Source organism: Engraulis encrasicolus, chromosome 1 (assembly GCF_034702125.1).
Source record: "Engraulis encrasicolus isolate BLACKSEA-1 chromosome 1, IST_EnEncr_1.0, whole genome shotgun sequence".
NCBI lineage: Eukaryota > Metazoa > Chordata > Actinopteri > Clupeiformes > Engraulidae > Engraulis > Engraulis encrasicolus.
This window is the reverse complement of record NC_085857.1, coordinates 48,620,600-48,648,099: the sequence shown is the minus strand read 5'-3', so window position 1 is coordinate 48,648,099 and position 27,500 is coordinate 48,620,600. Positions and strand designations below refer to the sequence as shown.

Genomic DNA, 27,500 nt, shown 5'->3' with positions numbered 1-27,500 from the left:
ACCAAAGTGAGAAAGGTCACACCAAGGCAACATCGGTCAACAGATCAATTAGCTCCTCCAAGGGCTCTACCATACACATGCCTGTATTGATGTCACAGAGGTCATATGAAGGTCAACCGAGGTCAGGTCAAGGTCAACCAAAGTGAGAAAGGTCACACCAAGGCAACATCGGTCAACAGATCAATTAGCTCCTCCAAGGGCTCTACCATACACATGCCTGTAGTGATGTCACAGAGGTCATATGAAGGTCAACCGAGGTCAGGTCAAGGTCAACCAAAGTGAGAAAGGTCACACCAAGGCAACATCGGTCAACAGATCAATTAGCTCCAAGGGCTCTACCACACACATGCCTGTACAAAGATCACAAAGGTAACCTTTGTACCTTTGTACCCCACAGCCGTCCCAAGTATTGTTGCAGACAGTTATGGCAGTTCTGAAGGCAAAAGGGGGTCCAACCCAGCACTGGAGAGGTGTTCCTAATTAAGTGGCCTGTGAGTGTAATTACACATATATTATGTAAGGGTTAACGTTCGGCGAGAAGGTCGCTACCGTGGAATAGCAGCACGACAGAGAGAATCTTTAGACCCCGATGCGGAGCGGAGGCAACAAGTAGCCTAGACAACAGGTGTTGTCTATCACAGCAGCTGATTAGAGTCTTGTTGAAAAGTCGCTTTAGCAGTGAAAAGTCTTTTGCCACGTCTCAAATATCAGACGTGTGAACTTTGGGGAGCCCCATTGAAATGAATGGAGCATTCGACCGATGACGTCACACCATATAATAATATAAAATAATAATTGGAGTATCGCTGCAGCAGTACCGGCAGTAGTACCAATGGTAGTTTGAACAGCAGCAGTGTCACCGTAAGAGTCTGGGAGGCTGATGGCTGACATTTGCCAGGAGGGGTCTTATTAGATATACAGTAATATGAATATAATTATGGAGATATTATTTTAAAATAATAATTGTATCAGTAGCAGTGGTCTCACCATGGGTGTCTGACAGGCTGATAGCTGATATTTGCCAGGAGGTGGCCGAGTCTTTCAGGTAGCTGGACTTCACTGTGGAGGTTGTTGAGCTGATTGTCAAAAAGAAAAAGAAAAAACGCATTTCCGTCTCAAAAAGATTGGGTGCAGGACTAGCAAAATCACATGAAAATTAAAAGAAAAGTCCGCGGCACCAAGCTCCTGTTTCTCTTTTGTCTGATGAAGGGCATGCTGCCCGAAACGTCACATTAAAGCAAGAGAAGCGGGAGCTTGGGGTCGCTGACTTTTCTTTTCGTTTTCATGAGGTTGTTGAGCTGAAACAGAGACAGATGCATAGCTGGATTGACTATATATAACATAAAGGGCATTTAATGGACTGTTGATGATTTTGGCCTGGCCCTCCCCTCAATGCTATCATTCCTCATGCTGCTCTAGCAGGCCTCTTCAACATAACCTTAATAGTTAATATTAATTAATAATTTAAAAAATGTATTAATTACATTAATTAAATAATTAATAAAGCATGTTTACTGTTAGGGTCAAATAGCTCTTACTAGATTAAATTTTTTTTCAAAGGCTTAATTTTCTATCCCAATGCCTGTTGGACTGCTCTTGACACTGGCACCAGCCCTTGGCAGATTTACCGCCAAACATGCACACACACACACACACACACACACACACACACACACACACACACACACACACACACACACACACACACACACACACACACACACACACACACACACACACACACACACACACACCAATGTGGTGTGTGTTGTGGGCAGTTGGGCAGTCAGGTCTTCCCAGAGCCTTGGAACTACAGTAATGCTATTTCTAATCTTACTGTCATAATACCGTTACCATTATAGGTTTTCACTCTCAATGCTTTAGATGTTAAAACCATTAAAAATGTCACTGTCATTTTTACGGACACTTTTTACACACACAAACACAAACACAAACACACACCCACACACACACACACACACACATACTCACCAGTGTGGGGTGTCCTGTGGGCAGCTAGGTAGAGTCAGGTCCTCCCAGAGCCAGCTCTCAGGGAACTGTGTACGCGACGTGATCTCCTCCGAGCTCATATACATGTCCTCATCATCATCGTCATCACCTATACACACACACACACACACACACACACACACACACACACACACACACACACACACACACACACACACACACACACACACACACACACACACACGCATATGCACACACACACACACGCATGATATGCATACATACACACGCACACATTATGTTTGTGTGTGTGTGTGTGTGTGTGTGTGTGTGTGTGTGTGTGTGTGCGTGTGCGTGTGCGTGTGCGTGTGCGTGTGCGCGCAGTCACAAGTGTGTGTGTGTGTGAGTGTCTGTATATTTACTCCGTGCAAGGACCAGTTGGCTGCGCGCTTGTGTGTGTATGTGCGCACACGCACACTCGTGTGTGTGTGTGTGTGTGTGTGTGTGTGTGTGTGTGTGTGTGTGTGTGTGTGTGTGTGTGTGTGTGTGTGTGTGTGTGTGTGTGTGTGTGTGTGTGTGTGTGTATGTGCATACACACGTGTGTGTGTGTGTGTGTGTGTGTGTGTGTGTGTGTGTGTGTGTGTGTGTGTGTGTGTGTGTGTGTGTGTAGTCATGAGTGTGTGTGTGTGTGTGTGTGTGTGTGTGTGTGTGTGTGTGTGTGTGTATACTGACTCCGTGCAAGGAGCAGTTCTCCGCTGCTGTGTGTGTGTGTGTGTGTGTGTGTGTGTGTGTGTGTGTGTGTGTGTGTATGTGTGTGTAGTCATGAGAGTGTGTGTGTGTGTGTATACTGACTCCGTGCAAGGAGCAGTTCTCCGCTGCTGCGCGGCTGCAGACTCCCCCTCTCCTGATGGCTCCTCAGCTCTGTACAGCAGTGTAGGAAGGCCTGAGCGCAGGCTGCAGTCCCAACGACACTCACAATCTCCGCCCTCCTCTCGCAGCTCCGCCCACCCAGGTCCGCCCTCAGCCCGTCGTCACAGCAACCACGCAGCTCCTCCTCCACATACAGACTCACTGCACATAGACAACAAATTATACTGTATAGACACAACGTAAATTTAATCATCACTTTTAACCTAAATATGTTTGTCATTTATCATTTAGCTCCTCCTCCTCACACTGACTCACTGCATATAGACAACATGCAGAATAGTTGACAACAAACAATATAACATACACAACATAAATATATTCATCATTTAGTTCCTCCACATACTGACAACATACAGTATAACCATACACAACCTTAATGTACTGTATTTATCATTTTTGACGTAAACATATTTATCTTTTTTGACGTACATTTATTTATACTTTTTAAAGTTTTTTTCGGGGGGGCTTTTTGGCCTCTATTATTATAAGACAGATTGACAGTAGACAGGAAATGACTATGGGGGAGAGAGAGATGGGGCTGGGTCGGGAAATGACCCCGGCCGGACTCGAACGGGGGTCCCCGTGGGCAATGTAAGCCCAAATGTGGAAGGTTTAGCGCGCCCCGCTTACTTATCTTTTTTAACGTTAATATATTTATCATTTATCATTTAGCTCCTCCTTTTCATACTGACTGCATATAGACAACATACAGTATAAACATACAAAATGTTTTTGTCTATCTAAGAAGCATATTCATTGCAGCATATCAACCACCAATTACTAATTGATTTATGGGCATTTGATGCCATTTGTCTTTGACCTTTGATTATGTACTGTATATATTTTGTCTTTATAGGTTCTTGTTTGGAAATCCTTATGTTCGTGCATGAGTGTGTGTGTGTGTGTGTGTGTGTGTGTGTGTGTGTGTGTGTGTGTGTGTGTGTGTGTGTGTGTGCTGTGTGCCCATGCCTGTGTGTGTGTGTGTGTGTGTGTGTGTGTGTGTGTGTGTGTGTGTGTGTGTGTGTGTGTGTGTGTGTGTGTGTGTGTGTGTGTGTGTGTGTGTGTGTGTGTGTGTGTGTGTGTGTGTGTGTGTGTGTGTGTGTGTGTGTGTGTGTGTGCTTGTCTGACCTAAATTTGATCGCATGTGCAACTCAGAGTTAGCCGCCGACCGTCGACTTCTTTTGAGAGGAGTGGAACACGTTTGAGCTGATGACAAAAATAAAACGCAATAGTTGAGCATAGTCGTGTTATATTAAATGAATGCAATTCTTAGCAAGCAAAATGAACCCACAACACACACACACACACACACACACACACACACACACACACACACACACACACACACACACACACACACACACACACACACACACACACACACAAACACACACAGCACACAGACACGCACACGCACACGCACACACAGACACACACACACACACACACACACACACACACACACACATACACACAAACACGCAAACACGCAAAATGAAACACGCTCATGATCACGCACACACACATACACACGCACACACATTCACACACAAAATGAAACACACACTCGTGCACACACCAACACACATATATGCACATGCACACACGCACAAGCACATGCATACACACCCACAAACACGTACACACACACGCATAAACACATATACACACACCAGTCCTGGTGACTGTTGTTCCCGCAGTGCTTGACACAAACACCAGTCCAGCATCATAAAACACGCCCATGCTGTCTTGTCCCCCACCCGCCGTGCAGCCGGTATCCAGCGTCTCAACAACATCCCAGATCTAGAGAGAGAGAGAGAGAGAGAGAGAGAGAGAGAGAGAGGGTAGTCAGTGAAGACAGGACAGGAGAGAGAAGAAGAGCCAAATAGGAAGGGGGGGGGGGGCGTATTTAGAATGAGGGCAGACAGTGTCCTGTATTATAACTGAATCCCAGATTTACACAGAACAAAAAATAGAAAAGAATAGTCCACCAGTCCCTCATATACTACATGTATATGAATACCTTGGTTTGGGTGAGGAGAAAGTTTTCCTACTCTTTCCCAAATCTTAACACACATGTGCCTACCTTCTTTTGGGTGAGTCTGTGTTTGTTGTTGAGGACGTAGACCCCCTTGTCCACAGCCACCAGTCCCACTCTGGCCTCTGGGTCCCCAGTGATGGAGAGACTGAAGGGCTTATGTGGCCAATACTCCTTCCTACGGTCAGCCAGCTCCACCTTGAGCTGGACAAGATGAGCAGGTTTGGAACAAAAAAAAGAAAGACAAAAAAATTACAATTCAACTGGTTCGAATCCCCCCCTGACTTCTCCCTATCTCCATTCAAGTCTGAAGTTTCCTTGAGCAAGGCACCTAACCCCACATTGCTCCAGGGACTGTAACCAATACCCTGAAAAATAAATTGAATACATGAAAGCGTCAGCTAAGTGCAATGTAATGTAATGTAATGCTTACCTCTCCCATGCAGGTATCCTTGACGTCCACCCAGACTGAGTCAGACACCACTTCTGCCGAACCCACATGGTAGTACGCCACGATGCGGAAGGAGGGGATCATGTCCTTGGTCACTTGTAAGGGCAGAGTCACCACAGCCTGGCCTTGCCTCTTGAACCGCTCAGCCTTCACCAGTTGTCCTTTGTTCATGATCTGAGAATGGAATCACAGTAAATGGTGCTGTGTTAATTCAACACTTAGAGAGTTCATTTAAGTCCAAATGATGTCAAATCAACTCTCTAAGTGTTAAATGAGCACTGCAGATATTACTGTGTAGGATGGAATGATAAGTAAGCAAAGCACAGCACGGCACAAGGAAAGGAAAGGAAATGTGGTTTGAAAGGAATGTCAGCCACTTTACAAAGAAATCAACTGACTTACTAAAATGCACATGAGTGCAGCAAAAAGCTTGACTGTTTTATATGAAGAACAGGTAACCAGGAAGGCTGAATCCATTTTGGACAATTACACCCATTCTCTGCACAGTGAATTTCAGCTTTTACCCTCTGGTTCCCGTTTTAAATATCCACCAGCCCGGACAAACAGATACAAGCATTCTTTTATACCATCTGCCGTTCAGCTGCTTAATTCCGATAAGAAACGCAGATAGCCATAGGTCAGGTGTGTATTTATTTATTTATTTATTAGGTAGGTCAATCTTTTATACTGTGCACCTCACTTCTCAACAGCACTTTTATCTTGTTAATCCCACTCGGTGTAAACTCCAAATCCAAATGTATTTATTTATTCACTATTTTTAGGCCTATTATTTTAATATTTTATCTCTTATGTGTTTTCTTTAATGTATTGTGGATGTGTGTGAGTGTAGGGTGTTCCATTTGTAATTGTGGTGGTGAACTGTAAATTACTCGGATAACGCCCCCCAAAACGGCCATTTATTGAAGTGTGGAGTTACTGTATACTTTTCGCACTCAACGGCCTCCATGTTTGTTAGCCTACGTAGTTGAGTGTCAGATCTGTCAAACAGCTGAATCTCTGTAATACAGCATAGTTTTGATTCCAAAGACAATCGCTATGTGTAAAGAGGCAGGGGTAACTTAAAAAAAGTGTCAACATAACGAACAGTGCCTTCCGTGATGGATTGTATATTGGCGGTTGGTAAACTTTGATGACACACAACCAACCGTCATTTCCGTTAAGTGTATCAGACAGAACGGGAATCGGAATGTAGTCTACTCGCCTCGTGAATCGCGGAGGCGGGAAATGTACTTCACTGCACCTAAACAAGGCACACAGTACACAGGCAACATGTCATCATGCATTGCGTATAGATGACACGCTGATTTGAACCTACTATCGCGTGTGTCCAATACGCCTTTACAAGGAAAAGCATGCTCCACAACGCCGTGTGACAGGTTAGGTTTAGGGATGATTTTGGTTTAGGTACAATTTAGCTATAAATTTGCCTAATGTCGCGGTTCTTGGCAAAAGTAAAGCAGCAGAAACATTGCTTTACTGACAGGTTAGGTTTAGGGATGGTTTTGGTTAGGGCACAGCAAAGCATATTTGCGTTTAATAACAGAAATGCGCTGTGGCCAAAATCGCCAACACGGCGGGAAAACTGTGCAAACCTCGTCACGTGTCAAAAGTTTGGGGGCAGCCGTGGCTCAGTGGTTAGTTCAATGCCCGACCGGACCACGATTGAAGTGCCCTTGAGCAAGGCACCTAACCCCCACACTGCTCCCCGGGCGCCGCTCAGCAGGCAGCCCACTGCTACGGACTAGTGTGTGTACTTCAATGTGATTCACTAGTCCAAATGGGAAAGTGCAGAGAAAGAATTTCCCCTAGGGGACCAAATTGGCTCCAAAGTGCATGACAGCGCTTTACCGTTGCGTTGAGGATCACACTTTAACTTCAAAAGGCGTTGCACCAACACGCTGAATGCACTATAGTGCTGACACAGGGCGAGTAATGGAACACACCATTGGTCTCTGACGCCAGAACTGATGCCCACGAGGTGTTGCAGGCCGTCGTTCAAACAAGTACAAGGAACGTCAAACTAACAAAAACACAAACATTAACACTTCACTCACAGACAGGCAAACAGAGAAAACACACACAGAGGCAGACAGACAGTGACTGACTGAAACATAGGCAGTCAGACAAACAGACTGATTGCATGATTGACAGCGCTCCATGTAAGTGAAGTCTTGGTCTCTGTCGCCGGTACTGCTACCCAGAAAGACAGACAGACAAACAGTGGCAGACAGACAGACAGTGACTGACTGAAAGAAAGACGTACACCCCGTGTCTCAATCCACGCACTTGTGCACTTCGGGCATTGTGTTTCAGTGCCTAGGGCGCTCGCACTGAAAGTTTCGGTTGAGTCAGTGCACTGAAAGTGCCAGGATGATCCCCTAACAATGGCGGAAAAATGCAGTGCTTGAATAATGGACACTGCACAAACTTAACGGCCGCCATGTTGACATTGAAACAGGGGAAACGTGGCGTTCAGTTTGGTAGAAGAGTATGGTCTACAGTCTCCTAATTCTTTAAGTGATGTTGATGGGGCACCAACATTTTCATGCCAACCCAAGTATTGTATGTGTGATTGTTGTCCTTTGGGGTGATGGAAATGTAAATACAAACACCAGACGCTGTGCATTGTAAACAGTAACCAACCGATATTTTGGCGTGGTAATGTCATGCTCAGCCGTCACTTCCAGCGAGGGCACTGTGCATAGTGCTCAAATTTTTCCACCACACTATGCACTGAAGACCTCAGTGCACTGACTGTCAGTGCACTGGCACAAGTACATGGATTGAGACATAGGGACAGACACATAGACAGACTGCATGATTGAGAGTGCACCATGTAAGTGAAGTCCTGGTCTCTGACTCCGGGACTGGTGCCTACATGTAGACTCATCTTGACCTGCTGCCCAATGGCCGCCTCACTGCTGGACACTATAAAATACAATACAATACAATACAATACAATACAATACAATACAATACAATACAATACAATGCAATGCAATCCAATACAACAACACAACACAACTAGGGCTGGGACATTAACACGTTATTAATTAATTACAAATTAATTAATTACAAAGTTTTTGGTGAGAGCCCGCACACCTCGAATGTTTCTTTTTAAGCAGGTTTAGTAGATAAATTAATTACAAAAAAATCACGCGATTAAAACATTTTACTAATTTTAATCGCATGCTATAATATAGCTACATAGTTCTGGATTAGACCAATGGAGGGCAGTATTACGCCTGATGGTGAACAGCCTGCTGAAATTGAGAAGAGTTCTCTCTTCTTTTAAAAATGAACAATATTTTTAGATTAAGTTTATTTGTTGTCATTCAAAATCCATGTGAAAAAAAAAAAACTTTTCACTGTTCTCAAGTCAGATATTGAAATGTGATTAAAATGCGATTAATTTGATTAATTCATTTCAAAGCCTATAGATTAATTCGATTAAAAAATGTTATCGAGTCCCAGCCCTAAACACAACACAACACAACACAACACAACACAACACAACACAACACAACACAACACAACACAACACAACACAACACAACACAACACAACGCGGTACAATACAATACAATACAATACAATACAATATTGCAATACAATACAATACAATACAATACAATACAATACAATACTGAATATTGCAATACAATAGAACATTTCATTATGAAATGGAGCAGAATGGGGCAGATTAAAGGCCGATGCTGTGTTGTGTATACACTGCATTGACTTAAGCACCTGGAGCGACATAGACACTGCCTTCAGGTTCATGAGTTCTGAGGGTTTTTTATTATTTTTAAAAACGTGGGTATGTTAGAGCTGAATGAACACATTCTATCGCAAAATTAGGGTCCCTGGTTTTGCATGGAACTTATTTCTGGTTTTCATGTGCTTCAGAGGCTGAGATATTGAGGTAGGCTATTTATAGGTTGACGGCACCTTTTCCCAAAAAGGGCTTTGACATTCAGCGGGTATATTTTGCAGGTGCGTTATATCTTATATGGGTTAAATTAGAATAATCCTTGTCAATGACAAGAACACATCAGAATAGAACAGAACAGATTAAAACGCCAGGTATAAAATAAATAGAATATACTGGTTTTAGAAAAGATAACATGAGATGAAATAACCAATTCATTAAATCGTTAAATCAGCATTAAATCATGCAAGTTTAATGTATTAGGGAATAATTACTTTATCGCACAAAGACTGATATTGCACAATAATGATTCCCTTTCCTACTATCTAGCACAGTGGTTCTTAACCTGGGGTGTGGGCACCCCCTGAGGTTGCGCTAGAGATACCAGGGGCTCCACAGAATTTTGTTTAAGTGCTGAGGTTGTGACCAAAATTCTGTGTATAAACATTATAATCACAACCAAATAAAAGCATGTTTTGTTCACCATTTAAAGTCATTAAGGCAGTGATTAAAGTCTCAAGCAAGAATCATTGTAATTAATTGTTTTTTAGTGCGTAGCCTATACACGTGTAGAAGTTTGGGTTGGGGGTGCGTGGCTTGACACAAGTAAGGGGGTGCTTTAAGAACAAAAGGTTAACCCATTGATGCCTAAAGCACCTGGAAAAAAACGCCTGCTGAATGCCTAAAGCTGTTGTTGGGAGAGTTGCCCTCAAAAAACTTAAATATCTTAGCCTCAGATGCACATAAAAACATGCAACATGATTGGATTAAACCATAAGGCCCTCATCTTGCATTAGAATGTGTTCATTCAGTTGTCCCATACCCACATTTTTATTAAAAAAGCTAAAATCTCAAGAGCCTGAAGGCAGCGTATATGTGTCTCCAGGCACCAAAGGTTACGTAAACAACATAAACGAGTCATCAGGCTAAAAAGGTTAAGAGCCACTAGTCTAGCAGATGTTGGACAATCACAGAGGGACATACAGATTCCAATATGGAGGTAGTTCTTGGAGTCTCCGGTGGTCTTGTAGGCCATGGCTGTCATCGTCTTCACAGCTTGTCTCTCTTCAGAGAGCCCTGATACCTTAGTCATCACCTGAGTCAAGAGATCAGAAGAGAAGACGAAAGAGATGTCAGAGTGAAGTGAAGGTGAAAGTGAAAGCCCAACTGGGAAACAGCACTCCACAACACACAAGTGTTCACTGCACACTGTTCACAACGAAATTGCATTCATGCCTCACCCGTGCAAGAGGGCAGCCCCCCAATGGCGCCCCAACGGAGCAATATGGTGGGACGGTACCATGCTCAGGGTACCTCAGTCATGGAGGAGGATGGGGGAGTGCACTGTTTAATTAGTAAAAATAGTACAAAACGAGTGGAGGATGGAAGGTTTACCTGTATGGACAGAAGAAGCCCATATGCTAATGGCTTAGCATTTAGCTATAGTAACTAGCACCATGGCGAATTTATGAGGACCTGGACAGACTTACATCATATAATGGTTGCATTTCTACCGTGGGAGGAGGATCATGGAAGGTTTACCCGTATCAACAGGCTTCTGTCCGCGGCCAGAGTGTTGATGGTGACTCGGGCGATGCCGTTATGGCCGGTGGTGGCCCCTATGGCTCCATCTGTTGCAGTCATCACCTCGAGAGCAACGCCAGCGGCAGGCAAGAGGCTCGGGTCAGTCACGTACACCTGTTGAAAACCACACAAAAACAAAGGAAATAAAAGCAAAAGCAAACGAGAACGACAACATCAAAGCAAAACTGGGTAAATTGGTTTGAGACCATTATTCAAGTAAATAAGACACTCCAATTTAGCCAGTTAAGGTAGATCCATTTTCTCTCTCTTTACACACACACACACACACACACACACACACACACACACACACACACACACACACACACACACACACACACATGATGATAATATGATTTACCATAACATCGAAAGGCATGCCAGGCTTGAAGTATTTGGGGGTCCTCTTGAAGTTGATGGTGTAGGGAGAGGAGACTATCATTATACCTTGTTTTTCCGCCTCCACCATCTCATTGCCTGCAGAACAGTAAGGCAACTCATTAAGTACTATAAGAGAAGGGATATCTCATACGTGGGTTCGCCTTGTTTATCAACATGATGTTGTGAGGAGGGGCAAGACGCTGGCAGCCAGGATTGTACAGGAAGATGTTAATTCCTGCTTGGCATTGCTGCCTGTCGCACCTCCTCCGGTGCCCATGGGTCAGCTGCAGGGTCGTCAGTCAGGAACCACCGCTTCATCAACGTTTCGCTCCTTTAATCCTGAAACGTCTGGCGTGTGGCGGAGCAGCGACAGGGACGTCTCCCTGTCACCCCCTGCAGCTGATAGGTGTTGTTCCCTGCAACTATTGTCAGGATGTTATTCCCCCAGGTGTCCTTCCTCCGCAGCCAGAGCCAAAAGCTCCCTTTCTCCGCCTCCTCTGCCAGTTCCTTTGTTGCCTTCCTTAGCCTTCCTCTGTTGACTCCCACGTGCTTCAGGAGGCGTATGGTTGATAACCGCATGAAGCCTCTGCATCCGACCTCAGATGGTAGGGTAGATCATGGTCTTCCAGCCCACCTCCCAGCACTCAGCAGCCAGCTCGGAGTATTTGGCTTTCTTTCGGTCAAAGGCAGCCTCGATCCCTTCCTCCATTGGCACAGTGAGCTCAATGAGGGCTACCGCTCTAGCATTTACAGACCACGCCACTATGTCTGGTCGGAGAGATGTGGTGGTAATCTCTGTGGGAAACTGAAGCTTCTTGCCCAGGTCAACCTTCATGCTCCACTCCTGGCCAGGTGTGAAGGGCCTTGCGGTTTCTCTTTGCCTGATGCTTCTGATCCCTCCTTCCTTGACAAAGGTTGTGGGTTGCTCTGCCGGCGATGGTGTTCTGCTTGCCTGTCTGCAATCCTCCAGCACTTCGGGTAGCTTTCTCAAAACCTGATCATGGCGCCATCTATAGTGGCCCTGAGAGAGACAAATTGTGCTGGAGGTTTACGTTTGGGGCATTGCAGAGTGCACAACATTCCTCATTTCCAAACCACTGGTGGAGGTTCCGGGGACAGGGAAGCGTGTCGTAGGTTGAGCGAATAAGGAAGCTGAGTCTTGCCTGTGGGATCTTCCACACGTCTGACCAACTGATGTTCCTGTTTGAGATTCCCTCCCAAGTTGTCCAGCTTCCTTGCCGTCCCTGAGACACGGCCTTGATCTTATAGCGGTCTTCCTCCATCCTCGTCACCTCCGCCACCACCATCTCCTTTCTTTCCTTGCGGTGGGCCTTGGACCAGAAGCGTGGTGCTTCTCCCCATCCTAGGCCTGCTCTTCCTACTTGCACTCTGCCCACGATCTCCTTGTGCTGCAGCCGGCTCACAGCTTGGTCGACCTTGGTCTGGGCGTTCCACTTGCGGCCAGTCAGGACCCTGGCGTTAGCATTCCTAACCGACTCGTCTGTGGACTCCCGAAGCTCGAGCACCAACCTGGTCTTTTCTTGCATGTAGCCCAGCTGTAGCGATCTCAGAGGTAGCTGGAGCATGTTCTTCCCAAAAAGGCCGGCTTCAGAGAGGCACCGTGGCAGCCCCAACCACTTTCGAATGAATGAGTTGGCTTTCCCATCCATCCTACTCACGGTTGATGAGGGGATCTCGCTCATTTTCAGGGGCCACAGCAGTCTCTGGTAGAGTGTGAATTGGAAACACCAGAACTTGTATTTGCCCGGGATTCTGCTCAGGCCGTCAGAGAGCTGCTTCATGACGGTTTTCCCCATTTGCTTGTCAGAGAGCTCGGCTGTGTACTGCCTCCCCAGGCTTTTGATGGGATGCTCTGTGAGGAGTGGGATTTTCTCTCCTCCGACGACAAAGGTGGTGTTGTCGTTCCTGACTCCTCTCCTGAGTGACAGGCTACGGGACTTGGAGGGCTTGATTTTCATTCTTGCCCATGACATCAGCTCATCAATCCTCCTCAGCAGTCTTGCTGTACATGCTGCTGTCTGAAGGAGGGTGGTGACGTCGTCCATATAGCTCCTTAGCGGGGGAAGCCTCTGGCCAGTTGGTAGTTTGATTCCCCCTGCCATTTGCCTTGCGCCAATGAGGATTATCTCAAACGCTGCTACGAACAGTGTAGGCGAAATGGCACACCCCATCGCTATTCCGACTTCAAGCCGCTGCCATCCAGTAGTGAAGTCCTGGGCGGAGAAGCACATCTGCAGGTTGTTGAAGTAGCTTTCGACCATGCTTCTGATGCAGGTGGGCATGTGGAAGAACTCCATAGCGTAGTTGATCAGCTGGTGTGGGACCGATCCATATGCGTTTGCCAGGTCAAGCCAGATGACATGCAGGTCCGTCTTGTCCCGCTTAGCCCTCTGGATCTGGTCCCAGATCATTGTGGAGTGCTCCACGCATCCTGGGAACCCTGGTACTCCGGCCTTCTGGCAGTTGGTGTCAATGTAGCTGTTCTGGAGAAGGTAGTTTGTCATCCTTCTGGCTAGCACTGAGAAAAAGACCTTTCCTTCTACATTCAGCAGGGCGATGTTACGGAACTGCCCAATGTCTTGAGCCAACCCCGTGAGCAGATTTCTTGACCGACAGCGGTTTCCATCAATCAGAGATTGAGTTGTCTGCAGATCGTTTTGTGCGGTCAGGAGAAAACAACAATTTAGAGCTGATGTATACTGATACATCCAAAGCGTGAATTATTGTGTCCCACATTGTATGTTGTACAGTTTGACTTAAGTGTCTCAAAATGAGAGGAGAGGAGATCGGAAGTAACATGCACAGCAGAGAGCATTACCTGTTTCTGTTAAGACGTTCACTTTCACATAAAATGAAGATCCCATGAGCAGAGTCGTGTTTGGAAATGCATTGGTGATCTGCTCCCTCAACAATGAGGCCTTCCCCCTTCCCTGTGTCACCTGCAGGACACAAACACACACAGGAAACAGAAAAATACTCCTTTCATTCTCTGGAGGAACAGGGTAATACATATAATATGACTGGTTTTTAAATATGGAATATGAGTGTATTATATCACTTACTTCAACCTTGCTAACAGAATCTGGCAGAATTGTCCTCACATTAGTCTTTGTCAATACCCCAAACACAACCAAGGCAGTGCCAGTCACCTCTCTTCCATCAAAGTATCTAGACCCGAAAAGACGCACTGTAAATGATGCTATGTACCAGAGATGCGATCAGGCTTGGAAGTAACATCAGCACTTCATTTTATGGTTTATTTGCTTTTGTACACACTGAACACTAACAGAAATATACAGTGTAAATATTTTACATGTTATTATATCATTTTTTACCAGTGCATTATGATGAAGATACAAATGCCATTTATGTGTGTATGTATACAATTTTGGCCTCTTTTTTACATGTAAATAGTTAAGTTAAGACTTTTAGAATGTGCACTTCAATACAATTTTATTTAGGTTAGGAGGCTAAAACACACCTGTCACAATATCCATATTATATGTTGTGGTTATATATAAATGGATTTAAAGATGTCCGCATTTAAAAATATCTGCATACGTGTAACCGGCCCCATAGGAGTTTACCTTGCTGAGATGTCAACTTCAAGCACCTTGTCCTCTACGTGAAAGAAAGACGACTTTGGTGTGAGGATGACCTCATAACTGGGTAGTACTGAGGAGATGAAAAAGCACACAATTAAAATGTATTATTACATTGCTTTGCATTTGGCAGTTGCTTTTTAACCAAATTTAAACGAAACTGGAAAAAAAGTCTGTGACACCAAGCTTCCCTTTCTTACTTTAATATTGTGACGTTTCCGGCAGCATGCCCTGAACGGGAGCTTGGTGTCGCAGACTTTAATTTCAGTTTTCACGCGACTTTGCTAGTCCTGCACCCAATCGTTTTGAGACGGATGTGCGTGCTTTTTCTTTGTTACACTTGAACAGTAACTTAAAGCCAGGGGTTTAACCCTCCTGTTGTCCTTGGGGTCTATTTGACTCCATTCAATGTTTAACATCTGAAAAATGCATGAAGTACGTGTACATAATTCTTTTGCTTCATCTTTGATGACTTTTCCTAAATATATGGGGTCAATGTGAAAAAAAGTGAAATTTCCACAAAAATGTTTTCCCTAAGTGCTGTACATGTTTTGGTTACATCTGTGTTCCTTGGGGTCAATTTGACCCCACATTATTTTAAGTGTATTAAACATAAATGGAACATCCATATTTTGCTAATACATGTTCCAATATGTCTAGATTATGTTAAATACATGAATATAAGTTATTTAGAACAGAACATTTTGCTTTATTTAGGGCTCTGATAACTAACAATATGTATGATGTGGACGAGGGCCAAAACTAATTCAAGGCAACTTTTGGGCAGTTGTTGCACGTTTTTGCCTTGTCATGGATTAGGTTTTTTGGTGTGTGGGCTGTGTGTGGGTAGGCCTTATCTAAAGGATTTTTTATGTCCCCAAGAGAGCAACAGTAAATATGTGAAGCATAAACCGGTGCAAAAGTTTTTGCTTCTACTGATTTTGTAGACATTTAAATGGCAGGAGTCAATATGACCCCAAGGATCACGGATGTAACCTAAATCTGAGGATGACAGGAAGGTTAATCGTGTGAGTTGAAATAAATATAAATACTATGAATGCTATGGTATGGAGGACTACTGTGTCTGTTGACATCATCTCCTCACCGTATGTCTTCACTTCAAACTGAGTTGTGAAGTTTGTCTGGGGAATATTCTGGAACCATGTGACCACCGTCCAAACCCCAAAACTGAGGAAGTGTAAATGACAAATATGAATTAGAATCTGTATGAAGTTAATAATAAAACACGGAACAAGAATCATTTGGTATGGACTTTCCATCTAAACCACAAAGCTAATGCAATGTCAACAACAAAAATGAACCAGAACAAAAGTTTGGATCCCTGGTAGTCAACATTATTATCTGGCAACATTGGCACTTGGCAACATCCATTAATGTGAACTCTACAAGCCGTGGTCAGTCTTTTGGCGTGGCCCAACCCTGGTCATGATGTTTTGTATTGATTCCATTTTACAGCTACCTACAGGATATTGTGCGTATCACCTTGTCATACAGGCGAAACATGGCGGTGATCTGACTTCAGCCATACATTCCAATACAAAGGAGTGGTCAACGTGGTATCTAGTGTTCATATCTATGGGAAGCATCAGTATACCTGGCAACATAGTAAGTATCTTATTGCATCAGTATGGAAACAGCAGTACCTGGCAACATCATTAATATTTAAACCTCTGACCCGGCCACCTTGATTAAATTCTGAACACTGGGCTACGTTGTGGGCAGCAGTGACCTAATGGTTAGGGAGGTGGTCTTCGGATCAGATGGTTGTGGGTTTGAATCCCACTCTTCCATTCCCAATCAAACTCCATGGCTGAGGTGCCCCTGAGCAAGGCACCCAACCCCTCACTGTTTCAACAACTGTAACCAATACCCTGTGCTTAAAAAGTGCACAACGATATCACTACCTGGCAATATCTGGAAGTTTGAGTTGTCCTGATCGGATGCCTTTAGTTGGGAACAGCGTTTCCCTGGAAATGGTGATTCCATCTGGAGTCTACGGTGCATGGAGAAAAGAAAGATTCAATAAAATATAGAATATATATATGAAGAGTTTAGATGCAAAACCCCCTAACTCCATTTCTGAAGACCCGTACTTCTATATTTTTGGAGAACCCCGTTGTTGGTTTTGTTTACATTCATGTACTTGATAATACATATAAATAGTTATATGACATAAATTACATAAAAAATATGCAATTTTGATAGCTTTGTATTAAATGAAAATGAATTAAGATTATTTTCTGAAATGGCACTTAGGGGGTCTTGCATCTGAACTATTCATATATCGAATATGATATATAGAAAAGTATCGAAGATCGAAGACTACCATGATCTCCACAGAAATGCCCGAGTCAACAGGCGTGAGCACTGGAGTCAAGGAGAAGAGTCTGTATCTCACTGCAGAGAGAGAGAGAGAGAGAGAGAGAGAGAGAGAGAGAGAGAGAGAGAGAGAGAGAGAGAGAGAGAGAGAGAGAGAGAGAGAGAGAGAGAGAGAGAGAGAGAGAGAGAGAGAACTTGAAATCAAAAATACACTTCTGGACAATTTACGCAGCTATTTCTGAAATGTCTTCCTGAAAAAATATGCAAAAATATACACGGTGGCGGACACCATACAGAGATATGGCGGGAACTTGAAATCAAGAATATACTTCTGACATATTCAGCTATTTCTAAAATGTCTTCCAGTCTTTGACGTGCAAAAATATACACACTGACAGAGACAGAACACACGCGCGCACACACACACACGCATACGCACACGCACACGCACACGCACACGCACACGCACACGCACACGCACACGCACACGCACACGCACACACACACGCACACACACAGATAGAGAGAGAGAGAGAGAGAGAGAGAGAGAGAGAGAGAGATGATGGGAACTCTAAATCAAAAATAAATGTCTTCATGTCTTCGACTTTCGACATGCAAAAACACACACACACACACACACACACACACACACACACACACACACACACACACACACACACACACACACACACACACACACACACATACACACACACACACACACACACACCTACCAGTGCTTGAGGGAGTGTATATGGGTTTATCGGTTTGCACGAAGATGTATCCTGACTGGAAGGAGACCAGCACTATCTTCTCCAGCGTGCGGTCGGGGAATTCCGCTTCCAGGTACACGAAGTTGTCCCCGCCCACATCCTTCTCCAACAGGTGACGGACATCACTGATCTGTTGAGAGAGGCGTCAATCACACATATGGCCCGGTCAGATGTGGAATTCTGCTTTCCGATTGGCTAATGGAGTATAACTTAATTTTGTCGATCTTTCGCCCATGCCAGATAATGGCCATCATTGATCTGTTGAGAGAGGTGTCAATCAATCACACATATGGCCTGGTCAGATGTAGAATTCTGCTTTCCGATTGGCTAAAGGAGTATACATTAATTTTGTCGATCTTTCGCCCATGCCAGGCAGCCAGATAATGGACATCATTGATCTGTTGGGAGAGGTGTCAATCACACATATGACTGCAGTCAAATGTAGAATTTTAACTTATTCTTTGCCCACGGCTTGGTTATGAATTCATTTTGTCAGTCTTTCGCCCACATCTTTGGGTACAAATTAATTTTGTCCCCAATCACATCCTTGTCCATCAGGTGACGGACATCACTGATCTTTTGGGACATGGAGACAATCACACATATGACCCAGTCAAATGTAGAATTCTACTTTCTGATTGACTAAAACAGGGGATTGGACAGGGTCCTGGGCATTTTTATGCACCCCTTCCCCCCCTCTCTCTAATTTGGGCCACTTTTTGGATTCTATGAATATGCATAATGAAAAACAACAACATTAGACCTTGGGCCCGACTCGCCGAGGGCTGCTGGCCCACTGGCAAATGCCCTGTATGACAAAGTACCAGTACAAGCCTGGTTAACATGCTTCAATGCTACACGGATACATTGACTTTCACTAGCTTAGCGACATATTCCCTCTTTTAACCTGTCTTAAAGCAAGACAACGCTTAACATGAAAAATAAGACACTTTACCACCTTTATAAACCCCAGCCAACGATGTTAACTGTATTAAGCCCCAAAATAGTGGCATACCCCTTTAAGACACAGTGTTATAATTTTGCTGTTACCAGAATGGCAATGTCCCAGTCGTGCATTACTAAAGGCCCTGTGTTGTCATAGTGTATGGGTGTTACCTTTACAATGACTATTACATTGTTCCACTGGTGGAACAGCATGCATTATGAGGTTAATGTGGTATAAATTAATTTTGTCGATCCTTTGTAGGCCTACGTGTCCTTGTCAAACAGATGATGGACATCACTGATCTGTTGGGACGGTTATCAATCACACATATGACCCAGTCAAATGACGTAGAATTCTACATTCTGATTGGCTAACGGGGTATAAAATCAATCTTTTGCCTAAGTCCTTGGGCATAAACGTAAGTTGTCCCTGACCACATCTTTGTCAGGCAACGGACATCAGTGATCTGTTGGGAGAGGTGTCAATCACACATATGACCCCGGTCAGATGTAGAATTCAGCTTTCTGGGGGCACTGTGGCACAGCACGCTAAAGGGGGATTCATACTTGTCGTGACTGGCGCTACCCTCCTTCATACTTCACACGCGACCTCACTCGCGACCTCACTCGCGCCGTCACGTGACCCAAAATGACGTCACACGCCGTGTCGTGAGCTGCCGTGGCGCGACGTCGTGCACCCCAGATATTTTGTAACTTGTCGTGCGCCACCAGCGACCATATACGTAGGCAGACAAAGCAGGAGTTGCGAAGAGAGGCTACAACTACTGTAGGCTACTACAGAATGGATCATGCATCATTTTGAGGATAATAAAATGTCCTAGAGAGTTATTTTATCTTCTCTCTTAAATGTTGTTCAGTGAAACAATTGTCTACTTTGTTCAGAAGCACGTTGTGTTCGGCAATAGCCTATATTTAAAAATTCTGCCGCCAGAACAATGCTCTCACATGGTCTTGGAATGATCTGGCAATGTAGGCTACAACAAAAAATATATGTTTCAATGTGGTAAGTCACAAGTCAGACGTTCAGTAGCCCTACAGCAGCCGTGTTTGGCTTTCTATTTTATACATCCGTAGAACTCACGCTGCGAGTTGCGAAAGATACTGCCGTTTCTCTCATGAACAGCAGAGGGCACTTCCGACAATGCGAGCGAAAGCCTTCTGAAGTATGAATAGTCTGTCGCAAGTGATGACGTCATTAATGGTTCTCGCGCCACACGCGACAAAATGCGCACGTGAAGTATGCAGAGCCCTTAAGCCCCCCCACATTTGGTCTTGCATGCCCACCCACGGGGACTCCAGTTCGGGTCTCTTCTGTCCCATTTACTTCCTGTCAGTGTCACCATCTTCGACTGTCCTGACTCCTGTCAAATAAAGGCATAAAAAGCCCCTAAAAAATATTTAAAAAAGAAAAAAATCATCTTTGTACTTGGCTAACGGCAGGGGACTGGACAGGGGCTAAAAAAGGTCCTGGACATTATTTTGCACCACCACCCTAATTTCCTAGGCCATTTTTAGGATCCCCGAAAACATATGAAGAAAACAAAAGTAGTAGTATAGAGACGACTTACGGTGATCTCTGTTAGGGCAAGGTAGTGGTTGCTCTCCGCCAGGGTGATTGTACTGGAGGCAAGCTGCCTGCTCTTCTTGGGGAAGTCCTTCACAGTCAGCTTAACCACCAAGGGCCCTCCAGTATAGTCCTGGGCCTCCACAAACACCTTCTCTGGGGTACCCACTCTCAACAGGTTAGGAGCCGACATCACATACCTGCAGAGAAGGTCAGAGTGGAAAAGTCAAAGGTTATAACTTTAGCACTCTAGGGCTACATCCGAAACCTGTGGTAGGGCACTGCCATCTTACCAGTAGCTACACTGCCATGACCAGTAGCTTCTATGTAGAAAGCTAGTTCAATAGTAAGCACTAATCGGACGTATTACAGCACAGTCAGAAACCAGCTTTCCATTTAGCTTTAGATATTATTTTAAATGGGCCTAATTTAAATCAGTCTCCCCATTGAGAAAATGAATAGACGGCTCCCAGACTAAATCAATATCACTTCTGATACAGCTAGGCTAGGGCAGTGTTGGCAAATCCCAATAGGACTGTTTACGATGACCGCCTGCAGGTTAAGACAAAATATATGTTGTTGGGGTTATAGACATACAAATAACAATCCAGTAATTTAGTTCAAATTGGGTAGTCATGGGTGAGCGGTTAGGGCGTCAGACTTGCATCCCAGAGGTTGCCGGTTTGACTCCCGACCCGCCAGGTTGGTGGGGGGAGTAATCAACCAGTGCTCTCCCCCATCCTCCTCCATGACTGAGGTACCCTGAGCATGGTACCGTCCCACCGCACTGCTCCCCATGGGGCGCCACTGAGGGCTGCCCCCTTGCACGGGTGAGACATAAATGCAATTTCGTTGTGTGCAGTGTGCAGTGTTCACTTGTGTGCTGTGGAGTGCTGTGTCACAATGACAAATGGGAGTTGGAGTTTCCCAATGGGCTTTCACTTTCACTTTCAAGATTTTGTGCCTCTTAGAAGGGTTTTGGAGCATTTTGTTGGCTGGACATTATCAGTCACATCTGGCAACCCTTGGCTAGGGTTTACCCGCAGGAGGTTAAGAACCGACATTGCAAAGACACAACAGAGGGAAGAGGTGAAAGGTTATCTGAGAAAGATGGGTAAATAGAACATTGGTTGCTTGTGTGAGTGTGTGTGTGTGTGCGTGTGCGTGCGTGTGCGTGTGCGTGTTCGTGCGTGCGTGTGTGCTCGCAGGTGTGTGTGTCTATGTGTGTGATGGTTTACTCACAGTGGGTCGGCAGTTGAGAGAGCGGGGAGAGAGAGAGCCACAAGGGCAACCCACAACACCACCAGGTCCAGATTCATCCTGATCTGCTGCCTGTCTGATCCTCCTGGGAAGTCGAATCAGCTTTGGTTTTATGTGTGAGCGTCTCTGCGTGTGTGAGGGATTTTGTTGGAGTACGCGTGTGTGAGAAATCTGTGTTTGGGACTTCCACTCCTCACGCGTCACGGCACGAGAGAGTCCTGCCCACTTTTCTTTTCTCGAGTTTCAGGAAAGATCCCCCCCCCCCTCCTCTCTCTCTCTCTCTCTCTGCCTTTCTCTCACGCATGCACTACTCAGTCCAGGAAGCAGGGGGAACACTACAATATTGAACCAACAGGTGGGACAAAAACGTCAGTTGTCCGGGCCCAGGGAGACAGGGGTCCCAGAATTGGGTCACCGTTGCATTACATACTGTACATTGGGTGCAGGGCCCTTTCAGATTACTTATCTCTGGGGCCAGCAAAAGCTGCCAGCGCCCCTGCTGTTGGGTAATCCTGCCATGACCAAGGAGCAGAAGGAGGATGGGTCGGGGGTGGTGTGTTAGTGTGCCACTGCCACTTACGGTAACCTCTCACACTAGTTAAATACTTAGGTTTGTGCTACACACACACACACACACACACACACACACACACACACACACACACACACACACACACACACACACACACACACACACACACACACACACACACACACACACACACACACACACACACACACACACACACACACACACACACACACACACACACACACACACACACAAACATGTAAACAAATGTAAGAACCAGCATAAATTCACAAACGCTTGCACCGCACACGTGCGCACACACATACACATACACACACATACATCACACTACACACTACACACACACACACACACACACACACACACACACTCGCACACACACACACACACACACACACACACACACACTCGCACACATACACACACACACGCACAACTATGTAAACAAATGTAAGAACCAGCATAAATTCACCAACATACTGTATGCACCAACAAGCATGCCCCATGTGCGCACACGCACACGCACACACACACACACACACACACACACACACACACACACACACACACACACACATACACACACACACACACACACACACACACACACACACACACACACACACACACACACACACACACACACACACATTGTGTGTTGGAAGTTCCAGACAGGACACACATAAATAATTGTGACTAGCCACAAGAAAACAGGCAGCAAGTAGACCTGGGGGTATATTGACTTCATAGATCCCAATAAGGGACTCTCTAAACTTTTCAACGATACCCTAACCTTATACATGGTGAACATCCAATGAATCTGTGGCCTTTTGAATGTGTTTGGAATTTGAATTAACCTCTGAAAGACATACGCGTAGCTCTTTCAAAAACAAAATGTATTCTGATTTCCTCGGTTTTGCTTGGGCTTACTTGTGGCCTGTTTTCATGTGACTGCTCACAGTTGTGGTTGGCTAAGTATGGCTCAGGACGTGTGTCATTGTGCAAGCTGAAACGTGCCTCCTCTCAATTCCTCTTTTGTGCTTTCTTTCTCTTTGTCTCTCTATCCCTCTTTCTCTTCCCCTTTCCCTATCTCTCTCTTCTTCCCCTTTCTCCCTGTCCCTCCTCCTTTCAATGTCTCTCTTCTTTCCCTCTCTCTATACCCCCTGTATCTCTCACTCTCCTTGCAGGCCCTGACGTTAGCAGGCCCTAAGGGAGCCCTTATCAAGGTTTTTACCTGGGGCCTTCTGTACAGGGCCGCTGACAGCTTTGGCGGGGCCGAGGACAAAGGCTTATGATGAGGTCAAGGGGTCGTTTGAGTTTGAGAAACACTAATTTAGGTAAACCAATCCAAAGTGCTGGTAGCCTTTATCTACACTCTAAGAAAATTTCCCTGCAAAATAACGGCAGTTACTGGCAATTATATTTACCTGTAATTCTACTGTTATTTCACACCAAAAATCAAATACAGCTCATTGCTGTTTAATGTATCACAGTATATAACATTTTTTCAGCAGCAATTGAACTGTTAAATAACAGTACTCTACAGAAAAATAACAGTACATTTCAGTTAAAAAGTTGAATTGTACTGTGTGATAACAGGCAAATACTGGGTCATAGTTGTATTCATGAATATGGCCATGGCAACTTCCCACCCCACCCATCATTTTCCACAACTGTGGTACCCTGGCCATGTTACCACCCCACCCTCCCATCGTTCACCATGACTGGAGTGCCTTGAGCATGATACTATGGCGCAATGCTGTATTGAGAAAATGGTTTGCGGTGGTCCTTTGAATAAAATTTCAGAGTACGCAGTGCTATGTTACAATGATAGTGTGCAAGGTGGGCTTTTTACTGTATCTCTTGATGAGCCAATGATGAATATAGCATTGGTCAGTCTTTAAAAAATTATTTTGCACCAAGTAGCACAGCAAACAAGCAGCACTACAAGCTAGCTCTCAAAGCAATGCCTAATTTGCAGCAGGCACATTATATGCAACAATGCCACAAATGATGCCACATACAGCAAGCTTTCACAAAGAGGAAAGTGTGCAAGCATGTAAGCAAGCTTGTAGGCAAGCTTGTAGGCAAACAAGTGCTATGCTGTGCCATGCAGGCCAGCCAGCAGACAGGCAAGCAACTGAAGTGTTGATAGTCCAGATTTATATACAGGTGCAAGAGTACCATGTGACCAGAGTCATCAGGCCCTTGGCAGGTGACGCCCATAATTGAATAATGGCATAACAGCCCTACTCAGGTGAGGCCAGGCACTGATTAGCAGATTGGTTTAGATGGGGCTGCTTGTTGCAAGAGTGTTACAAGTTCTTCAAATGTTTCAGCCATTCACACTTTCATCACTATCAAAATGCATGTGCTACTCACACTTTGCTGCATCAAGCACTTTTTAAGTATTGTAGTTTCCTTAGAAATTGTTTCATCATGCTTGATAGTATCAGATAATCTTTAACCAGTCAGAATGACTTCAGTTCTTCAGGTGGTATTGAAGTTTGATGGTGATCACAGACAAGTGGAGGATGAATGGGTTTCAATGGTGCTGCCTAAAATAACTTGTTATTTTCTAGAGATGCACCGGATCCGGTTCCGGTTCCGGATCCGTCAGGATAATAGAGTTTTTCCCAGGGTCCGGATCCGGCAGGATCTTAAGCAGTGGATCCGGTATCCGGCATGTTACCTAAAAATCAGGGTCTGGTGCATGTCTAGCCTAGGCTTTTCAGTCTTTCACAACCCCAATCACTGCATGGAGTGAAATCCCTTTGGAAGCGGCTATTGCAGGCAGTGTAGCAATAAGCCAATGAGTCTAAAAAATTGTTTGAGCCAACGTAATAAAAAGGGCCCACGTGTGCGAGTAGACTATATGTTTCAACCCTTTTGTAGGATCCGGTATCCGGTTCCGGATCCGGCAGGATCTTAAGCAGTGGATCTGGTATCCGGCAGGATCCTAAAAATCAGGATCCGGTGCATCTCTAGTTTTTTCCACAACGGCGAATACTGCTATTGTGCAGTACTTACTGTTTATGCTCAATATGTGACTCAAAGTAATATTTTCACAGTAGTTGTCTGTTTTTTCGAAAAACAGTAGAATGCTGTTGCAGAATTGCCGTAAATAAACAGCTATTTGTTACAGTGTAAAGATGGGACCGTCGATGGGCATATTCACTCCTTGCTGAAAACACTCAACTACATCACATCACAAATGCAACCTTGATATTGCTCTGTGCTAAGGGGTTAAACCAATCAGGTGTAGTGTTTCTCTAGACAGAACCAATCAAAATCCATTTGTGCACAGTTGTCAACCTCAGTTTGATTACACTCACACTCATTCATGCGGTCTCCATGGCAACCTTCTGTCTGGTGCTACAAGTTCTCATCAAGGTAAGAGCTAACAGACGTGGCCACCGCAGCTATCTGAAGGCTGATATTCAAAACACAAGAGAGAGAGAGAGAGAGAGAGAGAGAGAGAGAGAGAGAGAGAGAGAGAGAGAGAGAGAGAGAGAGGATTTGAATATTACTATGCATGAAATAGCAGAGACGGAGTGGAGGAAGAGAGAGAGAGAGAGAGAGAGAGAGAGAGAGAGAGAGAGAGAGAGAGAGAGAGAGAGAGAGAGAGAGAGAGAGAGAGAGAGAGAGAGAGAGAGAGAGAGAGAACATTTGAATATTACTTTGAGTGAGTGAACATTTTGGAGACAGAGAGAAGAAACAGACAGAGAGAGAGAAAAGAGCAATGGGAGAAGGTGAACAGAAAGGACAGGTGAAAGAATGAAGACAGAACGGTAGCTCATTAAAAACCACAGGATACAGATACAGAAGAAAATATTGATGAAAAGGAATAAAGAAAGAAGTATAGGCCTACAACAGAAGAGGGGCAGAGAGAAAGAACATCTAGAAAACATGTAGTGATGGACCTCTCGCTTAGCCTCATGTTAATGACCCTCAGCCTAACATGCACAGGTAAGACGAAGCTCATATGTCTCATCCATGCTATGTTATGTCTTCACACTTAAATTGTTTTTGTTCTTCTACTTCAGGGGTGGGGAACCAATAGGAACCTAAGACGACCTCATAGTAAGCTTATGTCTTGATGGCCTTTACGGCCCCTGAGGCCATCTTATCCGGCCCCCAATATCATTTTAATGTTATGCAGATGTATGTTTCAGATCAAATATGACATGTTTTGTAAAGAAATGTTAGAAATTACATTTGCAATACAGTTAAGTTATAATTTTAGGGGACCTAATGAAGGTGTGGTCTGTTGTAATGGTGGCTGCCTTCAATTTAGTCCTAAAGTGCAGGTTTGTGTTCATAGTAACCTACAGCCCTTGGAGGACTTGAAAAATGTTTCCCACCCCTGTTCTACTTGAAAGAAACCTTGGCATATATTATATTATATTATATTATATTATATTATATTATATTATATTATATTATATTATATTATATTATATTATATTATATTATATTACATTATGTGTAGCAGGCCTCTCCGGGCCTCAGGACCTGTTCTCTGTTGTCACCAACCTGACCCGCTCCTCATCACCATGGTTACGGCCGGTGCAGCACTGGCGGAGTTCAGTAAGGGTGCACGTTGGCATGAGGGTTCTCTCCATTCTGGATGTGGTGAGCTATTACTACTACTTCTATTAATAGACATATTACTGTACCTATTTTACTACTACTGGTACTAGAACTACAACTCCAACTTCTAGCCTACTAAGAGGCCAACTACTGTACTACTATTATAACTACTAGACCTACTACTATGACTACTACTAGCCTACTAGGCCGACTACAACTACAGTACTTCTACTACTACTACTACTACTAGGCCTACTACTACTACTAGGTCTACTACTACTACTACTACTGCTGCTGCTGCTGCTGCTGGTGGTGGTACTGCAACTGCTACTATTACTGTGTTGAGTTACTACTACTAGCCTAGGCCCTACTGCTACTGTTTTTATAGGACATCCAGAAAAAAATATAATATCAAAGCCTTGCCACATTTTTGCTCCAGCCAATTCAATGAACCAGCTGATCCTAATTAAGCTACATTCCTCAAGCCATGTTTTATGAGCTAATTATTGAAATCTACTGTG

The 27,500-nt window shown here is 44.5% G+C and overlaps 2 protein-coding genes across 2 annotated transcripts in view; one reads left to right on the top strand and one right to left on the bottom strand.

The window, feature by feature from the left end:
• Positions 1–22,027, bottom strand: part of LOC134457882 (complement C3-like) — a 42,318-nt gene extending 20,291 nt beyond the window's left edge. The window contains exons 1-20 of the mRNA XM_063209886.1: positions 21,816–22,027; positions 20,578–20,773; positions 18,005–18,173; positions 17,278–17,348; positions 16,856–16,944; positions 16,036–16,118; positions 14,916–15,003; positions 14,391–14,496; positions 14,147–14,267; positions 11,288–11,403; positions 10,885–11,040; positions 10,327–10,438; positions 8,245–8,339; positions 5,373–5,564; positions 4,988–5,143; positions 4,575–4,704; positions 4,030–4,107; positions 2,824–3,042; positions 1,993–2,119; positions 988–1,076 (exon numbers count right to left, since the gene is read on the bottom strand). Coding sequence (XP_063065956.1) covers positions 988–1,076; positions 1,993–2,119; positions 2,824–3,042; positions 4,030–4,107; positions 4,575–4,704; positions 4,988–5,143; positions 5,373–5,564; positions 8,245–8,339; positions 10,327–10,438; positions 10,885–11,040; positions 11,288–11,403; positions 14,147–14,267; positions 14,391–14,496; positions 14,916–15,003; positions 16,036–16,118; positions 16,856–16,944; positions 17,278–17,348; positions 18,005–18,173; positions 20,578–20,773; positions 21,816–21,892 — 2,470 coding nt within the window. The 5' untranslated portion in view covers positions 21,893–22,027. The remainder of the gene's footprint in view (positions 1–987; positions 1,077–1,992; positions 2,120–2,823; positions 3,043–4,029; positions 4,108–4,574; positions 4,705–4,987; positions 5,144–5,372; positions 5,565–8,244; positions 8,340–10,326; positions 10,439–10,884; positions 11,041–11,287; positions 11,404–14,146; positions 14,268–14,390; positions 14,497–14,915; positions 15,004–16,035; positions 16,119–16,855; positions 16,945–17,277; positions 17,349–18,004; positions 18,174–20,577; positions 20,774–21,815) is intronic.
• A 3,713-nt stretch (positions 22,028–25,740) lies between these two features.
• LOC134457875 (5-hydroxytryptamine receptor 3A-like) overlaps positions 25,741–27,500 on the top strand; it is a 12,910-nt gene continuing 11,150 nt past the window's right edge. Inside the window, exons 1-2 of the mRNA XM_063209873.1 lie at positions 25,741–25,779; positions 26,899–27,021. Coding sequence (XP_063065943.1) covers positions 25,741–25,779; positions 26,899–27,021 — 162 coding nt within the window. The remainder of the gene's footprint in view (positions 25,780–26,898; positions 27,022–27,500) is intronic.